This window comes from Lagenorhynchus albirostris, chromosome 1 (assembly GCF_949774975.1).
Source record: "Lagenorhynchus albirostris chromosome 1, mLagAlb1.1, whole genome shotgun sequence".
Lineage (NCBI taxonomy): Eukaryota > Metazoa > Chordata > Mammalia > Artiodactyla > Delphinidae > Lagenorhynchus > Lagenorhynchus albirostris.
The window spans coordinates 2429528-2449154 of record NC_083095.1 but is presented as its reverse complement, the minus strand read 5'-3'; the positions used below and the strand labels follow the sequence as shown (position 1 = coordinate 2449154).

General features: G+C 62.2%; 1 protein-coding gene across 1 annotated transcript; it reads left to right on the top strand.

The window, feature by feature from the left end:
• The first annotated feature begins 3758 nt into the window (after positions 1-3758).
• On the top strand, positions 3759-12854 carry EXOC3L4 (exocyst complex component 3 like 4). Its single transcript, XM_060165213.1, has 12 exons — positions 3759-3830; positions 4348-4774; positions 5632-6275; positions 7239-7350; positions 7570-7692; positions 8060-8160; positions 8361-8441; positions 9551-9665; positions 10239-10358; positions 10444-10596; positions 11267-11388; positions 12662-12854. Exons 1-12 carry the CDS (start codon positions 3817-3819, stop codon positions 12852-12854), a joined length of 2205 nt encoding a protein of 734 aa, XP_060021196.1. The 5' UTR covers positions 3759-3816.
• The last annotated feature ends 6773 nt before the right edge of the window (positions 12855-19627 follow it).

Here is a 19627-nt window from a genome sequence, read left to right as displayed (position 1 = left end):
CAGACATGAACATGCAGACCTACATGGACTCACGAACAGAACCACTCACAGACACTCTGAGGCACACACGTACCGGGAGACACACTCAGGTTAACACATAGTTGTGCAGAACCCATATGCACAAAGTAGTGGCACACCTATGGGCTGATTCGCCTACATGAAATTGTTTATCTCTTTTCCTTGGGCACCTGCCATGTACCAGCCCTGGCTGGAGGCTGGGTCAGGCCCAATCTCTGCCCTGGGGGGGGGGTTTCTGGTCAAGAGGCAGATGTCCCAAACCCTGTCATTGTCCCCCGATCATGGGAGAAGGTGTGCCCAGGGCAGGAACCAGGCCCAGAGCAGGAGGCGCTGACCATGATCTGGGGCTCAGCTGGTTGGAGAAGGCTTCTTGGGGGAGGAGCCACATGTGCTGAGCCTTGAAGGAGTCAGCAGCTGCAGAAGGTGGGGGTGAGGTCACTGTTGGCAGAGGGAACAGTCTGTACAAAGGTGTGGAGGAGAGGTGAGTGCACCCAAGTGATCAGAGTGGGTGAGTGATTGAGTAGATGAAACTGGAGGGGCCAGTTAGGAAGGGTCTTGAATGCCCAGCTAAGGAGTCTGTGCTTCTCCCGAGGGTGATGGCAGCCCAGGGTGGGGAGAGGGGTTATGTGTTGTTGCTATTAAAAAGGGAAGCCTTTTAAGTGCCTTTTAAAAATAGGCTCTTCTGGAGTATAGAAAAGCTTTTTCTAAGCAGATGATCATATCACCTACAAATAATGACATTTTTTATCAGGTCCTTCCCAATATTTATACTTCTTATTCATTTTTCTTGCCTTATTGCCTTCGCTAGTTCTTCTAGGCAAATGTTGAATAGTGTGAGAACACACGCTTGTCTTCTTCCGTATTTCAGGAGAAGAACCTTACCTTGCAAGGAAGGGTTTTAAGGGAGGTTTATGTTTTGGCAAGACCCCCCCATTGCTCTGACGAGATGGGTTCCAAAGGGTCTAGGAAGGGGTACAGTTAGGACCTGTAATCAGGTGATGGGGGGTGGCAGGTGGGAGGTATGAGGGAGACACAGTCCCCTGCCCGAGGTGGCTAATTTGGAGCTTTGAAGGATGGGGTGACAGTCCAGGCCCAGGGTAGGCGGAGAGGCTGGGAGTGGGAAGGGCACCACGGGATACCTGGGAGGAGATGCTATAGGAGGGAAGGCCTAGGAAAAGGGGGTGGAAGCTGGGGCTGGGGATAGCAAGTGGTGGGGGAAGCCCAAACTTGACTTCTTGGTCACAGATAGGGTGGCCCCAGATGGGAACTTCCAGTGGCCATGTCTTCTGGGTGGCATTCCTGCCCCTGCCACTGGCCCTGCAGTGTGGGTGCCGTGGCCTGACCTGGAGAACATGGGGCCCAGGGCTCAGGCTAGGCCTGGGCCTCCTGGGCCTTGAAGCTCATCTAGCACCGCGTCCCAGGCACAAGGGCCTCTGAACACTCAGGACAATGGGACAGAGAGAAAGAAAGCCAGAGAGAGGCCCCATGGGTGGGGAGGCAGGCACGGGGCAGGGGCCAAGGTAGAGTCGGCAAGGAGTCTGCAGCCCAGAAGACACCAGCGTGACGCCTGGCCAGGCCAGCCAGGCAGGGGGTGACCCTTACATTGATGGTTCACTCCTCTGCCAGGCTGGCTCTGGGGTGACGGGCAGCGGGTAGAACAGAGGTCCGCAGGCCAGTGACGAGGCCCCATCGCCACAGGGACAGTCCGAGGGCCTGGCGAGCACACAGGTGGCACAGCACAGCCCGAGGACTCCTTGGAGGTGGAGGCACCTGCGCCCGAGGTTCTGAAGACCAGGTCAGATTCGGGGAGTAGAGGGGGAGGCTGGGAGAAGGAGCAGCCTAAGTAGAAGGTGGGAGGCTGGATGGGCACGAGGCGGCTGGTGGGGCTGGATGGGTGCAGGTCAAGGAGGCCCAGAAATGAGGCTGCAGAAAGCTCGGTCCAGGACAGGGGGCTTCGAATGCCAGGCTGTGGGGCTCAGGCTTGGCCTGAGGGCTGCGGAGAGCCACGGAAGGGTTTAAAGTAGGAGAGTGACCGGGTTGACTTGTGCCTTGTGAGGGTCAAGAATGACTTGGGAAGCTGCAGGAGCGGGACTCAGGGAACAGGGGGCAGAGGGACCAGCGGGGGGCCTCGATGGGCCTTCAGTGCAGCTCCGATTTGGGACGAGGGTGGTTGAGCAGGGTAGGTGGGCTCCAAGTCTCTGCCTCTGTGACCTCCCATGAGACCCAGCCACCAGCTGCCCCTCCTCCCCCAGAACTTGCCTCTAGGCTTCCTGGGAGAGCTTCAAGTCCGACCCCGCTCCGGGCGTCTGGAGCTGACCCCACCTTCCGAACCTCTGCCAGGAGAAAAGGTTCCTCGGGCAGCAGGCTTGCTGATGCCGGGAGACACAAGAGTCCAGCCTCTGCTCCCAGGTTCCTAGACAGACCTGGGCTGGCCCAGGCTCCCCACCCGGGAGCTGTGTGGCTTAAGGCAAGACCCTGTCCCTCTCTGAGCCTGTTTCCTCATGTATGAAATGCGGTGAACGACACCCTGCCACTTTGTTGTCATGGGGATCTGACGTGTGTCGGGCATTGGGCTGAGCACGCAAGGGGTGCTTACTAAGTGTGAGCTCTTCCCAGCCAAGGTAGGCCAGCTTGTCCTTCCCCCACACTCCCTGGAGACAGAGCCCGGAGCACGGCAGGCTGGGCACAGCTGGAATGGCTTTCTTCATCACCACACCTGCCCCTGCTGGGCACTGGGGGACACCGGGGGTGGGGTGGGGGGGCAGTGGGTGGAGGGGATGGCCGGCTCCTGTGACAATGCTCCCTACCGTTGGGCTGGTCTGCGGGCAGGGTCCCCGGGTCCTGGCACCAGGGAAGGACAGCGACCTGTGGCCGGGGTGGGGCTGATAAGGCCCCCATCAATCACCTGAGCCTGCCCCTCCCTCAGTGGGGCCTCCTTCCAGCAGCTCAGTGGCCTCTGGGAGAGGAAGGTAGGCCTCAGCGGACCCCCTGCATGTCTGACCCCCGCACAGACATCTCGCTGGAGGGCATGAGGGGGTGGATAGGGGTCTGGGTCCTGCCCATCCTGGTGTCAAACCGAGGCCCGGGGAGAGGCCGTTCCTGCCCACTATCACCCAAGAGTCAGGTGCTGGCTCCAGCCTGGCCTTTGTCCCCACGGTGGGGGGTGACCTGGGGATGGGGGGGGTCTCAGCCTCTGGTTGGTCAGTGACTTCAGCAGGTCCTGCCCTTCTTTGGGCCCCAGTTTCTTCAAGGCCAAAGTGAGACCTTGCTGGCCCCCCACCATCTCCAACCCCTCTTAACACAGTGGGGTGGGTGGGAGGTTCCAGCAGCCAAGAAGTTTCTCTCCTTCCTCCCACCCCTAGCTTAACCTAAAGGCAGAAAGTCAAACACAGCCAGGCTGGGCGGAAAGGGGGTGGGGTGTGGGCGGAGCCTGGGGGAGCCCGGGTGGTGAGGGCCCCGCTCGGGGTGGGTCAGGGGCAGCCCTTGTTCTGCACCCCCATGCCCTGGGGACCCCCTCCCCACCCTCTGTCGGGGAGGGGCCAGAGCATACCTCTCTGGGTGGTGGGGAGGAGATGCAATGGGTGAGAAACAGCTTGGGAACCTCCCGCCCCTGGTTAAATATAGAAGCACGGCCCCTCCCTTCCCTGAAGGCTGCAAGGCCCGATAAGCCCCCGGTGGCCTAGGCCAGCCCCCTCCGGCCTGACCCCACCTCCCTCCAGTTCTGAGACACCCAGGGAAAAGGCATGGCCTCCCACGGGGGTCCCTGAGCTCCGCTTTGAGCAGAAGCAGTTAGGCCTGATGGCTGAATGGGGGTGAGCTGAAGGATGGGGTGGGGGGCAGTGAGTGGCTTGTGGAGGGGGTGGGCATTTTAGCCTCAGGACCTAAGGTCCAGGAAGTCCTGGACGTGGTTTCTGGGCCCAGCCCCAGGGACTGTGGGCTGCGGGTCGGGCTGTGCCCCGGAACCCACGCATTCTCCAGCTCCGATGGGAGGGTCTCCAGCTCCGATGGGAGGGTCTGGCCTGGCAAAGCCGGTGAGGTGGGTACCTGGAGGAGACCTTCTTGGAAGATGGTGTCAGGGAAGGTTTCCTGATGGAAGCAGCTGTCTGTGTCTGCAGAAGTAGCTGCAGCCTGGCACAAAGAGGGCTCTGGCCATGGGAGCTGCCTGGTGACATTTCCTTTTTGACAGCCTTGGGGTCACCTCCTGGGGAAAGCTTCCCTGACTAAGCTACTGGGCCCCAGCACATCCCACAGGGCTCTCATGGGTTTCTGTGTCTGCTCCTGGGGGCTAGGCACCCCCCAGGGCTTCCTGAGCCTCCTTTTCGCCCCCAGCTCTGCTGCCGCCAAGATGCCGTCGCCTCAGACAGTGGCCTCTGGGCCGGAGCTGCACAACCCCAGGGAGCCTGTGGTACCCCAGATCCCAGCTCAGGGCAGTCGGAAGGCAAGCAGCGAGGATGCGTCCAGCGCCCATCGTGAGGGCTTGAGGCCTGGCCTGGGCACCCTTCGGCGGGCCTTCTCAAAGGCAAGCCAGTGGGCTTCGGGCTGCGCCCCCCAGGAGGACCCAGGCCTGCTCAGGCGCAGCTCCCGCCTCTTGTTCCGGTCTTTACGGCGTGCTCGGGACGAGGGCCCGGCTGCTGACCAGACCCAGGCTGCCACTGGGCCAGGGGTGGCCCATGGCCGGGAGGCGCCCTCAAGGGCCATCGACGGTGTCAGCCCGCAGTCATCCACTGGGGCAGGGCCTGCGGAACTAGAAGGTGAGGGCTTCCTCACTGCTAAGCGGGGGAGGAAACCGAGGCCAGAGAGGGGGGCAGTGGGGCCTAGGCTTCCTGACAGGCTCTCCTCCCCAGCTACCCCAAACCCCTGCCCCTGTACAATCTCACGTTAAATTCTTCCAACATTCCAACAAGGGCAGCTGAGAAAAGCGAGACTCAGAGAGGTTAAGTGACTTGCCTCAAGTCTCACAGCTGGGAAGTGGAAAAATGGGATGTGAACCCAGATCTGCAGGACCCCAGGACTCCAGAGGCTTCCACAGCCTGGCTCCTGGCCAAACCAGAGTGGTGGAGAAGGCACTGGCCCTCTCAGATCACAGCGTCACAGAGGGTGCCTATGAGCCATGGGGCAGAGGAGAGGTCAGGGGACTGCCCAGGAGAGGACACATTGGAGTAGGGCCCTGAAGGGGGAATGTAGGTGAAGGTAGAGCGCTCCTAGGGGCTGGAAGTTGGCCCAGAGCAGGGAACAGCAAGAAGTGCTGAAGCTGGACACTGTGGCAGGAGCCTGGGCATGCCCACCCTGAGCTCTGACCCCAATGGACCTGCAGTCAGGACTGTACTTGAAGCCACCAGGTCTAGTTCTGTAGAGCTGGGAGTGGGAATGGGAGTGGGGGAGCGGGAAGGCAGGGGCTGATCCCAATTGCTGTTCTGAGCCAGGCTTGGGACCTGTGGTTCTGCCTCTTCAAAGGTGATTCCAAAGGACACAGGGCACCTGGGGCTGTCGCTCCTGGAGCAGGCCTTCAGATGCAGCTCTGGGGCCCGGCAGCCCGGCTCCGGATGTGTGGGATTGGGGCTGACAGGCCTAGCTGAGGCGTCCCCCTCATTGCCCCTCTTCTCACCTGACCTCGCAGAAGACATATCTGTGGCTGACCTCATCACGGAGCGGAAACTGCTGGCGGCCTTCGAGCAGCTGCGGCACCTCGAGACTCGGCTAGTGGCCGAGAAAGCCTCGCGCACCTTCGAGCAGGACCCCACGGGCTTTGCGCGGCGCGCCATGGACCTGTGCCTGCACTACGACGGGCTGGCTGCGGAGATCGGCGCCATCGTGCTCGAGACCCTGGGCCCAGACGGCGTGGACGCGGCCGTGCTCGCGGAGCTGGCCCGCGTGGTGCGCGCGGAAGAGGAGGCCCACCCAGAGCCCCCTGCAGACGGCGACTTTCTGTGCACGCCGCGCCACTGGCGCCAGCACTGGGAGGACGCGGTGCGCCGGAGCGCGCGGGAGCGTGTGCAGCAGGTGAGCGCGGGGGAGGCCCCGGGGTCCGGCTTGGCCCAGCTTCTGGACGAGCTCGGCCGCTTGGTTCGCCACGACCTGCAGAAGGTGCAGCTGGAGGTGCACCCGGCTTACGCGGCCGCCGGCTATCCCGCGTGGGAGGCCTACCGGCGCGCCTTCCACGGCGCAGTGGCCCAGCGCCTCCAGGAGCTGGCGCACGACGCCCACGGCTGCGAGCAGCTCTACATCCTGCTGGACTGGGCCTCCAATGTCTACAGCAGGTGAGGCCCCAGCCAGGACGCCATGAGGGGCAAGGAGGGGCTGGAACTGCCCACATGAGAGGCCTTCAGGAACCTGCTCTAAAGAGCACAGGGCACCTTTCTTCCCCTTTTCCTCCCCGGAGAGTGCTGGCGATATCCGGGAGGCTTCGACATTCTCTCCTCTCCGTTCTAGACCATGGTGCTCTCCCGAGAGGGGAGGGGGCCATCAGCCGCCGGTTCCTGAAGCTGGAAAGCATCCGGGTGGGGGTCGGGGGTTGCTTATGAGGCAGGGAGCCCAGTTAGGCACAAGCTAGTCCACAGGGTGCCTCTGAGCGAATTAGCAACGGGCACCCCTCCAGGCAGGACACAGCCGTGGGCTCACAGTGCTTGGCGTGAGCTGGCTTTCAGCCCCATTCTCGCTTTGGATGGACACCTGGGTTCAGGATTCTGCAGAACGTCGTGGGGTGGGTCACCTCTCCCGCTGAGCGCTCCCCAGCCCCACGGGCAGACAGGCAAGCCGGAGGAGGGCGCCAAAGTTCTGGGCTCCTTACTAGGCCCTGTGGCCTCAGACAAGTACCCGCCCCTGTCTGGGCCTCCCTAGTGTGGACAGGATAGTGGCTGGTCCCTGAGCTGCATGGTCCTGGGGGCGTTTAGAGTTCAGTCTTGGGTGTACCCTGACCGTGAGGGTAGTGGTCACACCCGAGGCAACCTGGTCAAGGTCCATCTGGACGGCCCTCTTTATGCACTCTGCATGCACACCTGATTGCTGAGGGTAACAGGAAGTCCTGCAGTCAGAAGCCGCGGGGAGGGGTGTCTGGCATGGAAACCTGGAGGGCGTGCTGGGGGGCTGAGGATGTGAACAGCCCAGATTCGGGGCCCTCATGGTGATGGCGTTAGGCTTTGAGTCTATCCAGAGGGGAGTAGGGGCAGCCGCTGCCCCATCAGAGTTCTGCTCAGAACTTCAGGCCCCACCCTGCCTTCCAGTCCTGATTTCCTGGGCTCCCAGGACCTGGCTCTGCCCTCGGAGCCGCTGCCCCCACTCCTGGCACCCGATGTGTGGGCCCGACTCGAGAGCGACTACGCCAGCTTCCTGGAGGTAAGGGCCACGAGGGGCCAGGCTGGAGGGGGCGGGGTCCAGGTTGAGTGTGGCCGCCGCCGCCCCACTGCAGGGAGGCTCCGTGCCCTCAGGCGTGGGCCTGTGCACCAGCAGGGTGGCCCCTGTCTCCAAGGGCGCGTGACGGGGCTCTGGGCTCGGGAGGTAGGGGACCTCCTTCCTGGGAGGGTCTCACCGCGGCCCCTTCCTTACCCTGCACAGACCAAGATCGCGAGCTGCTTCGATGGCATCCTGCAGGTAGAACAGAGTCGCTGGGTGGCTGCCGAGGCCCCCGACGTGCTGCAGGGCCACTACCATACGCCGCTGTCCGTTGACGTACACATGGTGCGCCCAGAAGGAGGGACATGTGTTTGGGCCTCAGGCGGTAGAGACACCCAGAGCTGTAAAATACAGTCATAACCGCCTCCCCGTTAGACGGGAGCTTGAGGCCCCATGTGGGGCCGGATCAGAGGCCCTCGGGTTGCCTGGCCAAGCTGGGAGCGCCAGGCCACAGCTCCCAGCTTAGCAGGCGGCCCCGTGGGTGGGGGGACTTGGGAGGGCTGACCTCCAGGCTGGGGCCTCTGGAAGTTGCAGGCGAGACGTCGAGGAAGGGCAGGGAAGGCTGGAGACATCACGGGGCCGCGAGGTGGGGGGCTGGGGGCGTCGGGACTGAGGGCTCAGACGAGCCTTCAGCGCGTGGCATCGCTCTCAGCTCGTGGCACAGCACGTGAAGGCAGCCGGCGTCATCTCCGCGGAGCTGGAGGCCACCACCTTGCAGATCTGCACGCGGGCCCTTGGCCTCTTCCTGCCCAGGTAGGGGCGCATCTTGGGCCGGGGTGTGGTGGGTGGAGTGGCCAGGGTGTGGACGGTGGTCGTCCCTGGGGAGGGCCCATCCTGTTGGCTCAGTGTCCGAGATCCCCGGACAAGCCTCATCGTAAGGCCGGAGGGAGGGCGGACGCGAGGTCATAGAAGCCAGAAAGAGTTTCCAAGACCTCTGCGTACCTCTCCGCCAGGTTTGAAAAGGCTTTCCTGGAGTCGGGGGCGGTGAGCGAGCCTAACCTGTGCGCCAACATCAATGCTTGCGAGGAGTTCAGGTGGGTTTATCTCGCTCCTCCGCAGGGGCGGTGCCGAGCACGGCCGGCAGGGGGCGCGCAAACTGAGGGAACCGGGACCGGGAAGGCTACCGCGGCGGCCTCAGGCGGCCTTCCCAGGAGGCCTCCAGGGATAGCTCGCCTCTCCACCTCCGTCTCCGCCGTGGGGTCCTGTCTCGGCCCCGCAGAGCTGAGGCCCTGGAAGGGATGCGGGGAGTTTCAAGGCCGAGCAGAGGCCAAGAAGCCCTTCCTGACACTTCCCTCCCAGGGCTTTGCTCGTGCTGGGGCCTGGGTTTATCTACCCGCAGAAGGCAGAGGCCCCCCGTGGGCTGGCACTGGCTGTCCCCCTTCTGTGCCAAGCGTTAGTGTCCCCCCCACTTAAGATGCATCAGCTGCTGCAGCGCAAGGGTGGGGTCCCCATGTACAGATGGGAATGTGGAGGCTCAGAAAGGAAATGCCACTTGTCCCCGGTCACACAGACAGGACGGGCTGGATCTGGGACGTGAACAAGGTCTGTGTGAACCCAAAGCCTGACCACGCCGAGGCACTGCTTCTGTAACACTCTCTTGTCCCTAACCTGGGCCAGACTGGCCCTGGGCACGGGGAACCCTGGGGTTCAGCCCCAGGGAACATTCTCTGTTCCTCGGTAGACAGCCTCTGGCCAAGCCCCTGATGGAAATTTAGCCTGCCTTTCTGTGTCCCTGGGCTGGGGACCGGGCAGAGCCTGGCCCTCAGTTTACCCAACAGTGAAATGGGGACATTATAATATTTGGAGAGGCAGTTATGAGGCTCAAAGGAGGGGCCCCTGTGTCAGGAATGGCTGCATTGCACTGCTCTGTCGCCAAGAGGGATGCAGGTTCGGCTCAGCGCTGCCACAGGGGAGCTCTGCCATGCGGTGGGACCACACCACTCCACTGCCCGGCCCCTCTATGATCTGGGCATAGCGCTGTCCCCTCACTTGACTCTGCTCCCAGCCCCAGGGGTCTGCCCTTCACATTATAGTCTAAGTGAATGGAGTTGGTATGGCACCAGTCTTCATGGCTGTATGCCAGGCCTTGACCCCAGCCTGTTCCCCCTTGCTCACTTTGTCCCCTGTCCTGGCCCCTCCCCAGAACTCATCTTCTGGCCAGGTTCCCAGGAAGCCTTGAAGAGCTGGAGAAGCCCCTGGTGGCTGCCACCTGCGCCTTTCAGAAGCAGCTGCTCCAGGGCTTTCAGGGTGATGTGCAGGTGAGGGGAATGGGCCCTCCTCTCCCCACTTTCCATGCCCAGCAGGTGCCCCCTGTGTCCTGGAGCCTGGAAGCCCAAGTCACGGCATTCATTTACCGTGGGGGCAGTGCTGGGGTGGGGTGGTGTGTCGGGGGGCTGGCGGGGGACCCAGACAAGTTCCCAGCTGAGCAGAAACAGTTGGGAAACAACTAACTTCTTCAGTCTCCGCGTCTCAGAGTGGGTGTGTCCAAGGAACTTCTCCTCATCCGGCCCCTCAAGGCCCCCCCAGGACTCCCCAAGCAAGGCCTGGCTAGAGGCTCAAACTCAAACTCAAACTCTGCCTACTGGGGCTCCGGGCCTGGAGGAGGCAGTCCCTGGGAAAGGCCTAGTGACATAATTTGTGGCAGGAGAGGGGATGTCACCAAGGTACCGTAGAGAGGGGGTCAGATAGCTCCCCAGAATTTCTTCCTGTTGACAGATTGTCCCTTGGCCTGAAACACCCTTGTCAGGAGCCATGCACGGGGCTCCCAGGGGAGGGTCTAGTGCGTGGGGAGGACACCTGGCTAGAAGACTCCTGACCCCCTCTGCCCCCAGCCGCTCTTCAAGGTCCTGTGCACCAAGGCCTGGCTGACACAGGACGTGCTGCAGCCCCTCCTGGACAAGGTGGTGGCATTCGCCGGCCACCTCGAGCATGTGGTCCCGCCCCGGGCGCAGGTATGGGGGGGGGCGAGCTGTGGTGGGGGCATGCCCAGGGCCCCTACTGTTGACCCTGACCCAGACCCCCGCTTTGGCCGCCCAGGAGACTCTGCAGGAGGTACACCGTTACGTCGTCCGCGAGTACCTGGCGCAGGCGCTGAGGCCCCGCGAGCGGTTCCGGGGTGTGGAGCGCGTGAGTGGCTCCCAGAAAATGGGCCTGGACGCCCAGGCCATTGGCAACACCTTCCAGGACCTGGTAGGAGCACTGTCTGGCTGCCCGGCGTGCCGGCCTCCTCGGGGGGCCTCCAGCGTGGGGACCCTCCACTAGCATCCCCCATTCTCATTTCCGCTCGCCCCTGTAAGAGCCCCTGCGGGGCAGGCTTTGTCGGAAGTGATTCTGCGCACTCTCCCCCAGCGGAGCGGGGCCGGTGGGGACGACACTTTGCATACGTTTGCATTCATTTGCATGTAGTTTGTGGGGTGTGTGGGGAAGGGATGAGGGTCGCAGCCCCGTCTGATGGGAGGGAACTATGGAAGACCTCTCCTGAGCCCCTGACCCTGAGCAGTTCGAGGGTCTGCTCCCTACACATACACCTCTTACCTGGGTTGCTGGTCCCCCACCCGCTGTACGACTCCAGGCAGGACTTGCCCGCGGGGCCTCGGTTTACCCATCTGAGCAGATTCTGGAAGACACCTCCGTGCTCTATCGTGGGGGAGGGAAGATGACTATTGAGCTGCGACTGAGTCCACGGTGCCGAGGCCCGCGTCCCCTTCCGCGATGCAGGAGGCAACCCAGTGGGACCGCGGTGGTGGCTTCAGGAGGGCTCTACGGGGCTCTAATGGATGGGCTGCAGGCAGGGGCGGCAAGGGGGTTCCGGGGGGGGGGGACAGTGGCCCGCCCCGTACGCGTCTCCCTGTGTCCGTAGGGCTCTGAGGCCACTTGGTTGGGCCGAGCTATCCCGTGCGTGGCGGACATACTGGGCGAGACTTACAAAGACGACATCCGGCGGCACCTGGAGACACTCATCCGGAGCTACCCCGACATCAGGTCCGTTCCCCACTAGATTCTGGCGGGCCCCGCGGGGCCCTGGGGTCAGGGGACTCGTGCCTGCAGAAGTGTCCCTGCGGCTGCAGGTGGGCGGGCGACGAGCCTGAGGTCGGCGCGAGCTGGTTCGGGGGAGGGGAGAGGGGAGGGGGAGGGGAAGGGGAGGGGAAGGGGCGCCTCCCGGGCGGGGCTCGGACTAGCGCCGGCCTGAGTGCGCAGGTGCAGGTGCAGCAGCTAAGGGCCCCCGGCCTTCAGGCTGTGGCGGAGCCTCGTGGGATGGGGGCTGCCCTTCCCTCGTGGTCTATTCTCACCATCCACATTCAGTCCTGTGGTGAGATGGGGAGAGACGTCCCCACCCCTGGAGTCTGAAGGGAGTGGGAGACCCTCCTCCCGTGTCTGATGGTGGGGACAAGTCCCTCCCCCGGGAGGCTGAGGGGAGGCCGCGGCCCCCACCCCTGGGAGAAGGCTCTTTCCGGAAGCCCCAGACCTGGCCAGGAGGAAGGAGGCTTTGATCCCGGGTGTGTGGTGGGGGCGGGGGGGGGGGGTGAGTCATGGTACCCATGGAAATCCCAGCCCGAATTTCTCCATGGCCTTGGAGATTCCAGGGTGGGGAGACTGCAGAAAACCCCCGGCCTAGCTCCTTCCTGGACCCACCGCCTTGCCCTGCACCCCGACCCCCCGGGGAAAATTCCAGGCCCCCAGCCCGCAGTGACCACCCCTCCCCTCCAAGTGCCCGAGGTTCCCCTTCTGGCCCGTCCCTGTTTTCCTGCCCTGGGCTGGCCTGCCCTCCCTAGCTTGTGGGGCGGTGCTTCGAGCTTCTTGGGGTGCTCGGAAGGGGAGGGGGAGCTCCTGATGCCACTGGGCGCAGGCCTCCCACCCCCATGCTGCCTCTCTGCGTGCTGCCTGGCTGTGGCTCCCTGCACAGGGCTGGAAGCGGGAGGCCCTGACTCCTTTCTGAGGCCAGCGGCTCCCCCGGCCCCGCCCCCGTGTGGCCGCATTGCTGCATCCTTCAATCCACTAGGTTTCTTGAACCTCTGCGTAGGCCACAGAGGCCTGCCCTCCTGGCTCCACGTGGCTTCGCACCCTTCAAGGCCCAGCCACCTCTTCCAGGAGCACAGCTCCTCCAGGCTCATTCTCAGTCTCTCTGAGACCAGGCTCCAGGAATGCTGGGTGCACTCGTACTTCCAGCCCAAGCCCCCAGGGTTCTCCTCACCTCGGGGTCTGGGGTGTCATTGAAGCTGCTGGGTCTGCAGTGAGGGTCCGCGTGTCTCTGCAGGCGGGACCACGTGCTGGCCATTCTAGCGCTGCGCCGACTGGGCCACCGTCGGAACCAGCACCTCCTGACGCATGCCCAGGACCTGCTGAGGGCCGTGGCCAAGGCAGGGGGCCCCGGCGCTGCTGAGGGCCACGTGCTCTTCGAGGAGATCGAGGTGCCCACCTCCATGGATGTGCTAGTCACCTGCATCTAGTGCTCCTGGGCCTGAGAGGGGCCGACCCCAGGTGGAGGGTTGGCCATCTTCCCCCAGGCACTGAGCCCCAAGTCAGGAGCCCATGGTCGTGGAATTCCCGTCCTCAGCCACGCATGGCTGGTGACCAGAATGAACAGCCATGAGAGGCATCACAGGCATTTGCGGGGGAGGGTTCGGGCGTGTCAGAAGTTCCCATCGGCACTGCCCACCCAGGAAGGCCTCCCTGCCTAACTGTCCAGCGCCACCCCAGTCTGAAAGTGAAGAACAGAGTATTTATTTTTAAAATAAACATGAATGAAAATGGTGTCTCCCTAAGGAGGGGCAGGCCAAGTTGGCTTCAGGCAGGAGGCCTGGGTTCCCATGCACCCAGGGTCCAGCCAGAAGTTCCGTGGTGACTCCATTTGGTGACGACTGCTTCCTGCTCACTGCACCAATGGGGAGACTGAGGCAGGTCTAGAACTGGGAAGGCCCACCCCTGTGGCTGCACAGCAGGACAGGCTTTGACCCCGGGCCCCCAGTGCCGCGCGCCTAGTGAGCTTTGCCCAGCGGGGTGAGCGCTGCTCTGTCCCGCTCTAAGCAGGCCTGGGCCCTGGGAGACAAGAAAAGGCCAAGCCTTGTTCTGCAGCTTGAGGTATTTGGGTTAGTTGTGAGAGGAACTTCCCAGCAGTGAGAGCTGTGTGCTGCGGCAGGGCAAGTGTCAACCTGGAGTGTGTGTGTGAGGGGTGCCCCTGCAGGTCTCGGCTCTGGACGTGGCGCTGCAAGGAGATCACCGCGCTGCGCCCTCGCGCACGCCCCTCCTCGTTCTCCTCTCACAATAGTTGGCACTGAAATTGGGCTCCAGCCTGCAGTTGACGCTGCTCTGGAACCCATTTGCGTCCATAACCTCGGGCTTGCCAGGAAGGCTGAGCTCTGAGATGGGGAGACGGACAGGATGCGGCTGGAGGCAGCGATAGGTGCCTTTCCCCCCAGTCCCCTTTCGGGGTCCCGGGGGGAGCAGGAACAGGTCCCAGCGGCAACCTGTTCCATGGGGGCACCTGGCCAGGGGTGGGGCAGGCCGGGGGCCGAGGGAGTGTCCAGATCTTCCCAAGTGGGGAATCCAGCGGGGGTGGGGTGAGCAAGGCAGGAAGGAGGAAGCAGAGAGGATGGGGCTCCCAGGCTCCGGGAACAGGGGCGGCGGCGGGGTGTGTGAGTGCTGACGCTGACAAGCGGTCCTTGTGTCAGTGGGGAAACTGAGGCCAGCGGAGGGTGGAGGTTGGCACTGCTTCACAACAGGCCCCAGCACTGGTGGCCTGGGATCCTCACAGCCAGGGAGAGGGGAGGTATCTGAGGGGCACCTCTCTTCCTAGGGAGGGGCAGGTGATTGACAGGTCAGCCTGACCCCACATGTAAGCCCAGGGGCTGGCAGTGGTCTGGGTGAGAGTCTCAGGCCGGGGGGGGGTGGTGAGGGTATAGGAAGCCTTGATCTGGTTTGGTCCTGGCCAGGTTCTCCCCCGGGAGCCCCTGCCACCCCCTCCCACATTTGAGTCCCAGTCCCCAGGCCCCTCAGGGAGGCCCCCTCCTGCAGGCCCTGTTCCTCGCCCTGACCCTGACAGGCCCGACCTTGCCTGAGCCCCTTGGCTGCAGGCTGAGGGTCCTGGGGCTGGGTTTCTAAGCCAGGCTGCAGAGGTGGGAGGGGATCCAGGAGACTGTAGGCAAGTTTCTTCACCTCTCTGTGCCTCAGTTTTTCCAGCTGTGAAATAAGGGTTCTGTCTGTGCCTCCCAGGCCGGGGAGAGGGAAGTTAAGAGCCTGCCGTAAAGCCAGGCTCTGGCCCCACTGTGACCCCGTGTTCGCAGGTGTCTGGCCAGGCCACCATCTGCAAGAAAAAGCTGAAGAGAGGCTGGGTGCAGGGGTGGGGGACTCTGTCAGTGAATCCTGAGGTGGATGGTGTCAGTGAGTGGGCAAGGCCCCCAGCGGGAGGCTGGGGAGGGGTGTGGGTCTGAGCAGACTCCTCATGTTGCAGTGGGAAGGATTTAGGCTGAGACCCAGGCCCAGAGGCAGGAAGTCAGGGCTTTCCCGGCAGGAGCCTCCGTGCCCGGTGGGTATGTGTGCCCTGTGGATGTGCCTGTGAGCCCAGCAGAGTCTGGGGGCTGGGGTCAGCTTCCCAAGGCCAAGCTGGGGTGAGCAGGAAGCCAGACGGCAGCTTCTACGGGGGTGCAGCCAGGGAGGCTGCAGACTGGAGGGAGGGCTGAGGCCAGGGGACCCGCGGCTGGCTCAGGTCCAGGGCTCTGGCCATTGGCTGTTCTGCCCCGGGCTTGGGGGCTGTGCTCAGGACCCCCCTGCCCACCAGGTCCCATGAGGCCTTGCGAAGGGCCAGAGTGCTTCCGTGGCCATCCTGTTGTCCGGGCCAAGCGTGGGGGGAGGGGGCTGGCTCTCAGAGCTGCTTCCGGACTTGTGAACCATGTTGTCTGGCTGATAAGGAAACGTGTGTGCTTGTGTGCACGTGTGTGTGTGTGTGTTCACATGTGTGTGCGTTCCCGGAATGCGCCAGCCCCTGTCAGTGCCCGGGCCTTGCCTGGTGCCTGTGTTCCCCTGTGCAGCAGGACATCCTGTTTGCCCCTAGATCTCGGGTCCTGGGCCCTACCTCTGACCCCTGGTCGCACCTCTGCCTGGCCACTCCCTCCCCCCGCATGGCCCCCTACTCCTCCCGCTTCGGCTCAGCTTGGCTTCCCCCAGTGCCCATGTTTCCTGGGGCTCCTTCATGGACTGAGGGTCACGTCTGTTCTCTGGCCCTGAGCCTGTGCGTCCTTGATGAGGCTGGAGGGCAGTGAAAGGGTGTGGGGGCCGCCTGCCCAAGGCAGGGTGCTCGGGTCCGAGGACAGGATGAACCCAGCCTGATTACCCAAGGATAGCCTGGGGTGACAGGAGGGACCTGGGTGTCCCCCCTAGCTCCACCTGGACTTGTGCCCTCTGTGGCCCTTCGCCCATGCTTGAGCGTGTTCAGGTCTCAGCGCTGCCCTCCCACAGCTGGTGACCTGGGCCCTTTCCCCTCTGAGGCTCGGTCTCCTTATCTGCGATGTGGGAGGGAGCGCCCAGTAGGTGAGGGAACTCAGGGGTAGATGAGACCGGCCAAAGAGACCCAGCACCAAGGGCTTGCTGCGAGGGGCAGTCATCGTGTCACCTCCGTGCCTCCACGGCCTCTCCCTCTTCCTTCCTTGCCTGGTGACCCCGGCCCCTTCCTTCCAGGCCCTGGACCACATGGGGCCCCTAGACACAGGGGCAGCACCCTCAGCGGCTAGGATGTGGTCCTGGCGGGGCCCCTCAGCATTGCCCTGGCGGGGAGAGGAGCTGCGGGGTCCCCGGGGCCACTCTCTGTCCCCTCCCTTCCTTTGCTACCCCTGAGTCACTTAGGCAACTCCAGCAGGTCAGAGGCCCCGCCCACCAAGGTCAGTGTCTGCCCACTGTCCATCCTCGGCCCAGGGGGAGGAGATGGGACAGTCCTTCCCCAGCCAGTCGGTGCCGAACACTGGGCAGTGGGCCTGTGCCAGGCACTGCGATCAGATGATCGGAGGGGGCTGCTGACGAGGGCTGAGCCACAGAGCTCCAGGTCTGGGGGAATCAGGGCCCGCTGGGTGACAGCGCAGGGCCCTTTTTGGCGGAGTTGCTGGGAGCCGTCACACCCCCGTGGCTGAGCGCCTCTAGGGACTCAGGGCAGCCTCCCTGGGCCCCTGCTCTAGTGAAATGCTTGCAGCGGACTGATACTTCGACAGGTCACACCCACCTCTGGGTCCACTCCTCTCCTGGACCCATGGGGTCATTACAAAACCCTTCATCCTTCCAGGGATTCCCATCCTCTGGGTGCACATACACCCACCCGCTCATTAGCAGCTTTTAAAATGCATTTGTTGGGACTTCCCTGGTGGTCCAGTGGCTGACTCCGCACTCCCAATGCAGGGGGCCCAGGTTCGATCCCTGGTCAGGGAACTAGACCCCACAGGCATGCTGCAACTAAGAGTCCACATGCCGCAACTAAAGATCCCATGTGCCACAGCTAAGGCCCGACCCGGTGCAGCCGAATGTTTAATAAATAAATGAATGTTTAAAAAAAATAAAATGTTGTTAAATGTTTTCTTTTTTTTTTTTTGCGGTACGTGGGCCTCTCACCGCTGTGGCCTCTCCCGTTGCGGAGCACAGGCTCCAGACACGCAGGCTCAGCGGCCATGGCTCACGGGCCCAGCTGCTCCACGGCATGTGGGATCTTCCCGGACCGGGGCACGAACCTGTGTCCCCTGCATCGGCAGGTGGACCCTCAACCACCGCGCCACCAGGGAAGCCCAAATGTTTTCATTTTTAACCTTAATGTTTTAGTGATACATTCACATAGTTCAAAATTGAAAAGGTACAAAAAGGATATACAGTGAACGTCTCCTTATTCCCATCTCCCTGTGTCCTTCCCCAGAAACAATGAGGGCTCCTTATAGGACCCTTGAGTTTGTAAGAAGCAATATATGTGGCTATACACATGGATATATACACGGATAGTGGGCTGTATACACGGAACATCCATGGGAATAGTGACATTTCAGGCATTGGTGAAGCACCTGCTTTTGCTGGAGGGAGTTGTGTTGGGGGGACGGCAGTCTTTCCTGAGCCCTGTGAAAGCAGACGGTAGAGAACCCAACGCTCTTAGATTGATAGGATCCCCAAATATTGGACTATTAGCATGCGGGAAAGAGGAATGTTGTGAAAAGTCCCACTGTTTCTGGGGTGCACTCTGTGCTGGCTCCGCACAGTGATTTATGGCTTTCCTCCTTCCTAAGGATTCGGTGCAGGGGTTAAGAATTAACCTCTTATTTTATAATAACTTTAAATGGAGTATCATTTGGAAAAATACCAAATCACCATGTTGTAACCTAAAACTAATATAATATTGTAAATCAACTATACTTCAATTAAAAGAAAAAGAATTAGCCTCTGGATTCAGACCTCTCTGGGCTGGGGTCCCAGCTCTGCATCTTCCTAGCTGTGTGACTTTGGGCAGTTACTCCACCTCTCTGGGCTCTGGCTCCTGGTGTAAAATGGGGAGCATTACAGGAGAAAATGCCGATGTGCTGGCTAAGGGCCTGGCCTGGGGTTTGCACTCCCTCGAGTAGCAGTTCCTGTTATTTACATGCACTCCCTCCTTGGAGCCTTCCCTGGCAACCCCCTGAGCAAGTGTGTGCACCTCCCAAAGGGTGAAGCCATGTGCCTAAAAACACAGATGTGGGAATTCCCTGGTGGTCCAGTGGTTTCACTGCCAAGGGCCGGCGTTCCATCCCTGGTTGGGGAACTAAGATCCCACAAGCCGAGGCATGGCCAAAAAACAAAAACAAAAAACATAGATGTAAGTGGTGGAGTGCCCCAGGGTCCAAGTGGTCCCATGCCCGAGCCCCGCCATCATGCCTTCCTTCTCCAAAGTCCAGGAGGGCAGAGCTCCCTGGTGTCGGGCGAGGAGGCATTCCAACACCCGGATTTGAGAAACTGGTGGGCCCTGTGGCGGTTTGGGGCAGGCTCCCCCCCTCCCCTTCAGCCTTGGCGGGCTCTACACAGCACTGGGATTCCCACCAGAGCTCCTGCCACGTGACCTGCCTCTGTCACTGTGTGGGACTTTATGTGGAGTAAGGCTGTTTTCCTGGAAATGATGCCATCTAGGAGAAGGGCCCGCAGGCTGCTGGACCAGGGCAGCCCCGGGTCAGAAGGGCTAGGAGGTGAAGTTGGCCATCTTGCATCACCACCGAAAGCCATTGTGAAAAGCCAGGCCCACTTAGGAAAGAGGCCAGGCCACTGGGGCTGGCACGGAGATTCCCTGATGCCCTGGAAGGGCATCCCTCCAGGGGGCCCTCCTGCATTACACTCCTTAGAAGGCCACTGGGGTTAGGGTCCTGCTGCCCAGTGGGCGCTGCTTTCTCCCAAGCGGTCCCACCTCCAGCACGGGAAGTGGGCCAGGCTCATCGAGCACCAGAGGAAGCCATTCCTCCTCAGGCCTCATTTTCCCCATCTGCCAAACACAGAAAGGAGTGTGGGGTCTAACTTCCTCCGAGGAGGAAGGGAGGGGCTGTTATCAAGTAGACGGCTGCCTGGGGGTTGGGGGGGCACTGCCTGTCGGGGTACGCCTGCTCTGATGGGTGCCCCCCTGGGAGGGGCTGGCCTGGGAGGGTGGTGCCTGGTCAGCTGTCCTGGCCATTCCATGGTCCTCAGCGGGGTCAGGAGACTCTGGCCGAGGTCAGGTGCAGCTGCCAGTGACCCTGAGCAAGTGACTTCCCCTTTGGGGAAGGCTGGGTGGCAGCAGAGATGCCAGCCTGAAGGCCTCAGCTTTTGCATTCACTTACCCCTTCAGGACTCAGTTTCCTCACCTGTCAACAGAGGATCCGATGGCTCTGCCCAGCGCTCTTAGTGAGTGGGACACCCCAGGAAACAAGAGGCTCAAGGAAGGGTCCCAGGTCAGGTGACCGCCTGAGAAGTGAAGGGAGAAGCAGCGCCGTGAGGGCCAGGGCTGGGGCAGTGGGAAGTGCAAGTCATCTCACAGAGGGAAGTTGGCAGGGCCGTGAGGAGGAGTCCACCCGCGGTGAGCACCGCCCTGCCAGCCAGGTCCTCCCGGTGCCCCCGGCTCCAGTCCCATCCCCCCGCCGGCTTTTGCACCTGCGAGCCCTGTGCCAGAATGGGCCCCCTCTGCCTCCCACCCTTCTTCCAGGAGCTTCGGGAGGGGGAGTAGAGGGAGGACATGAAACACACACCGCCTGCATTACTCTCTGGCTGG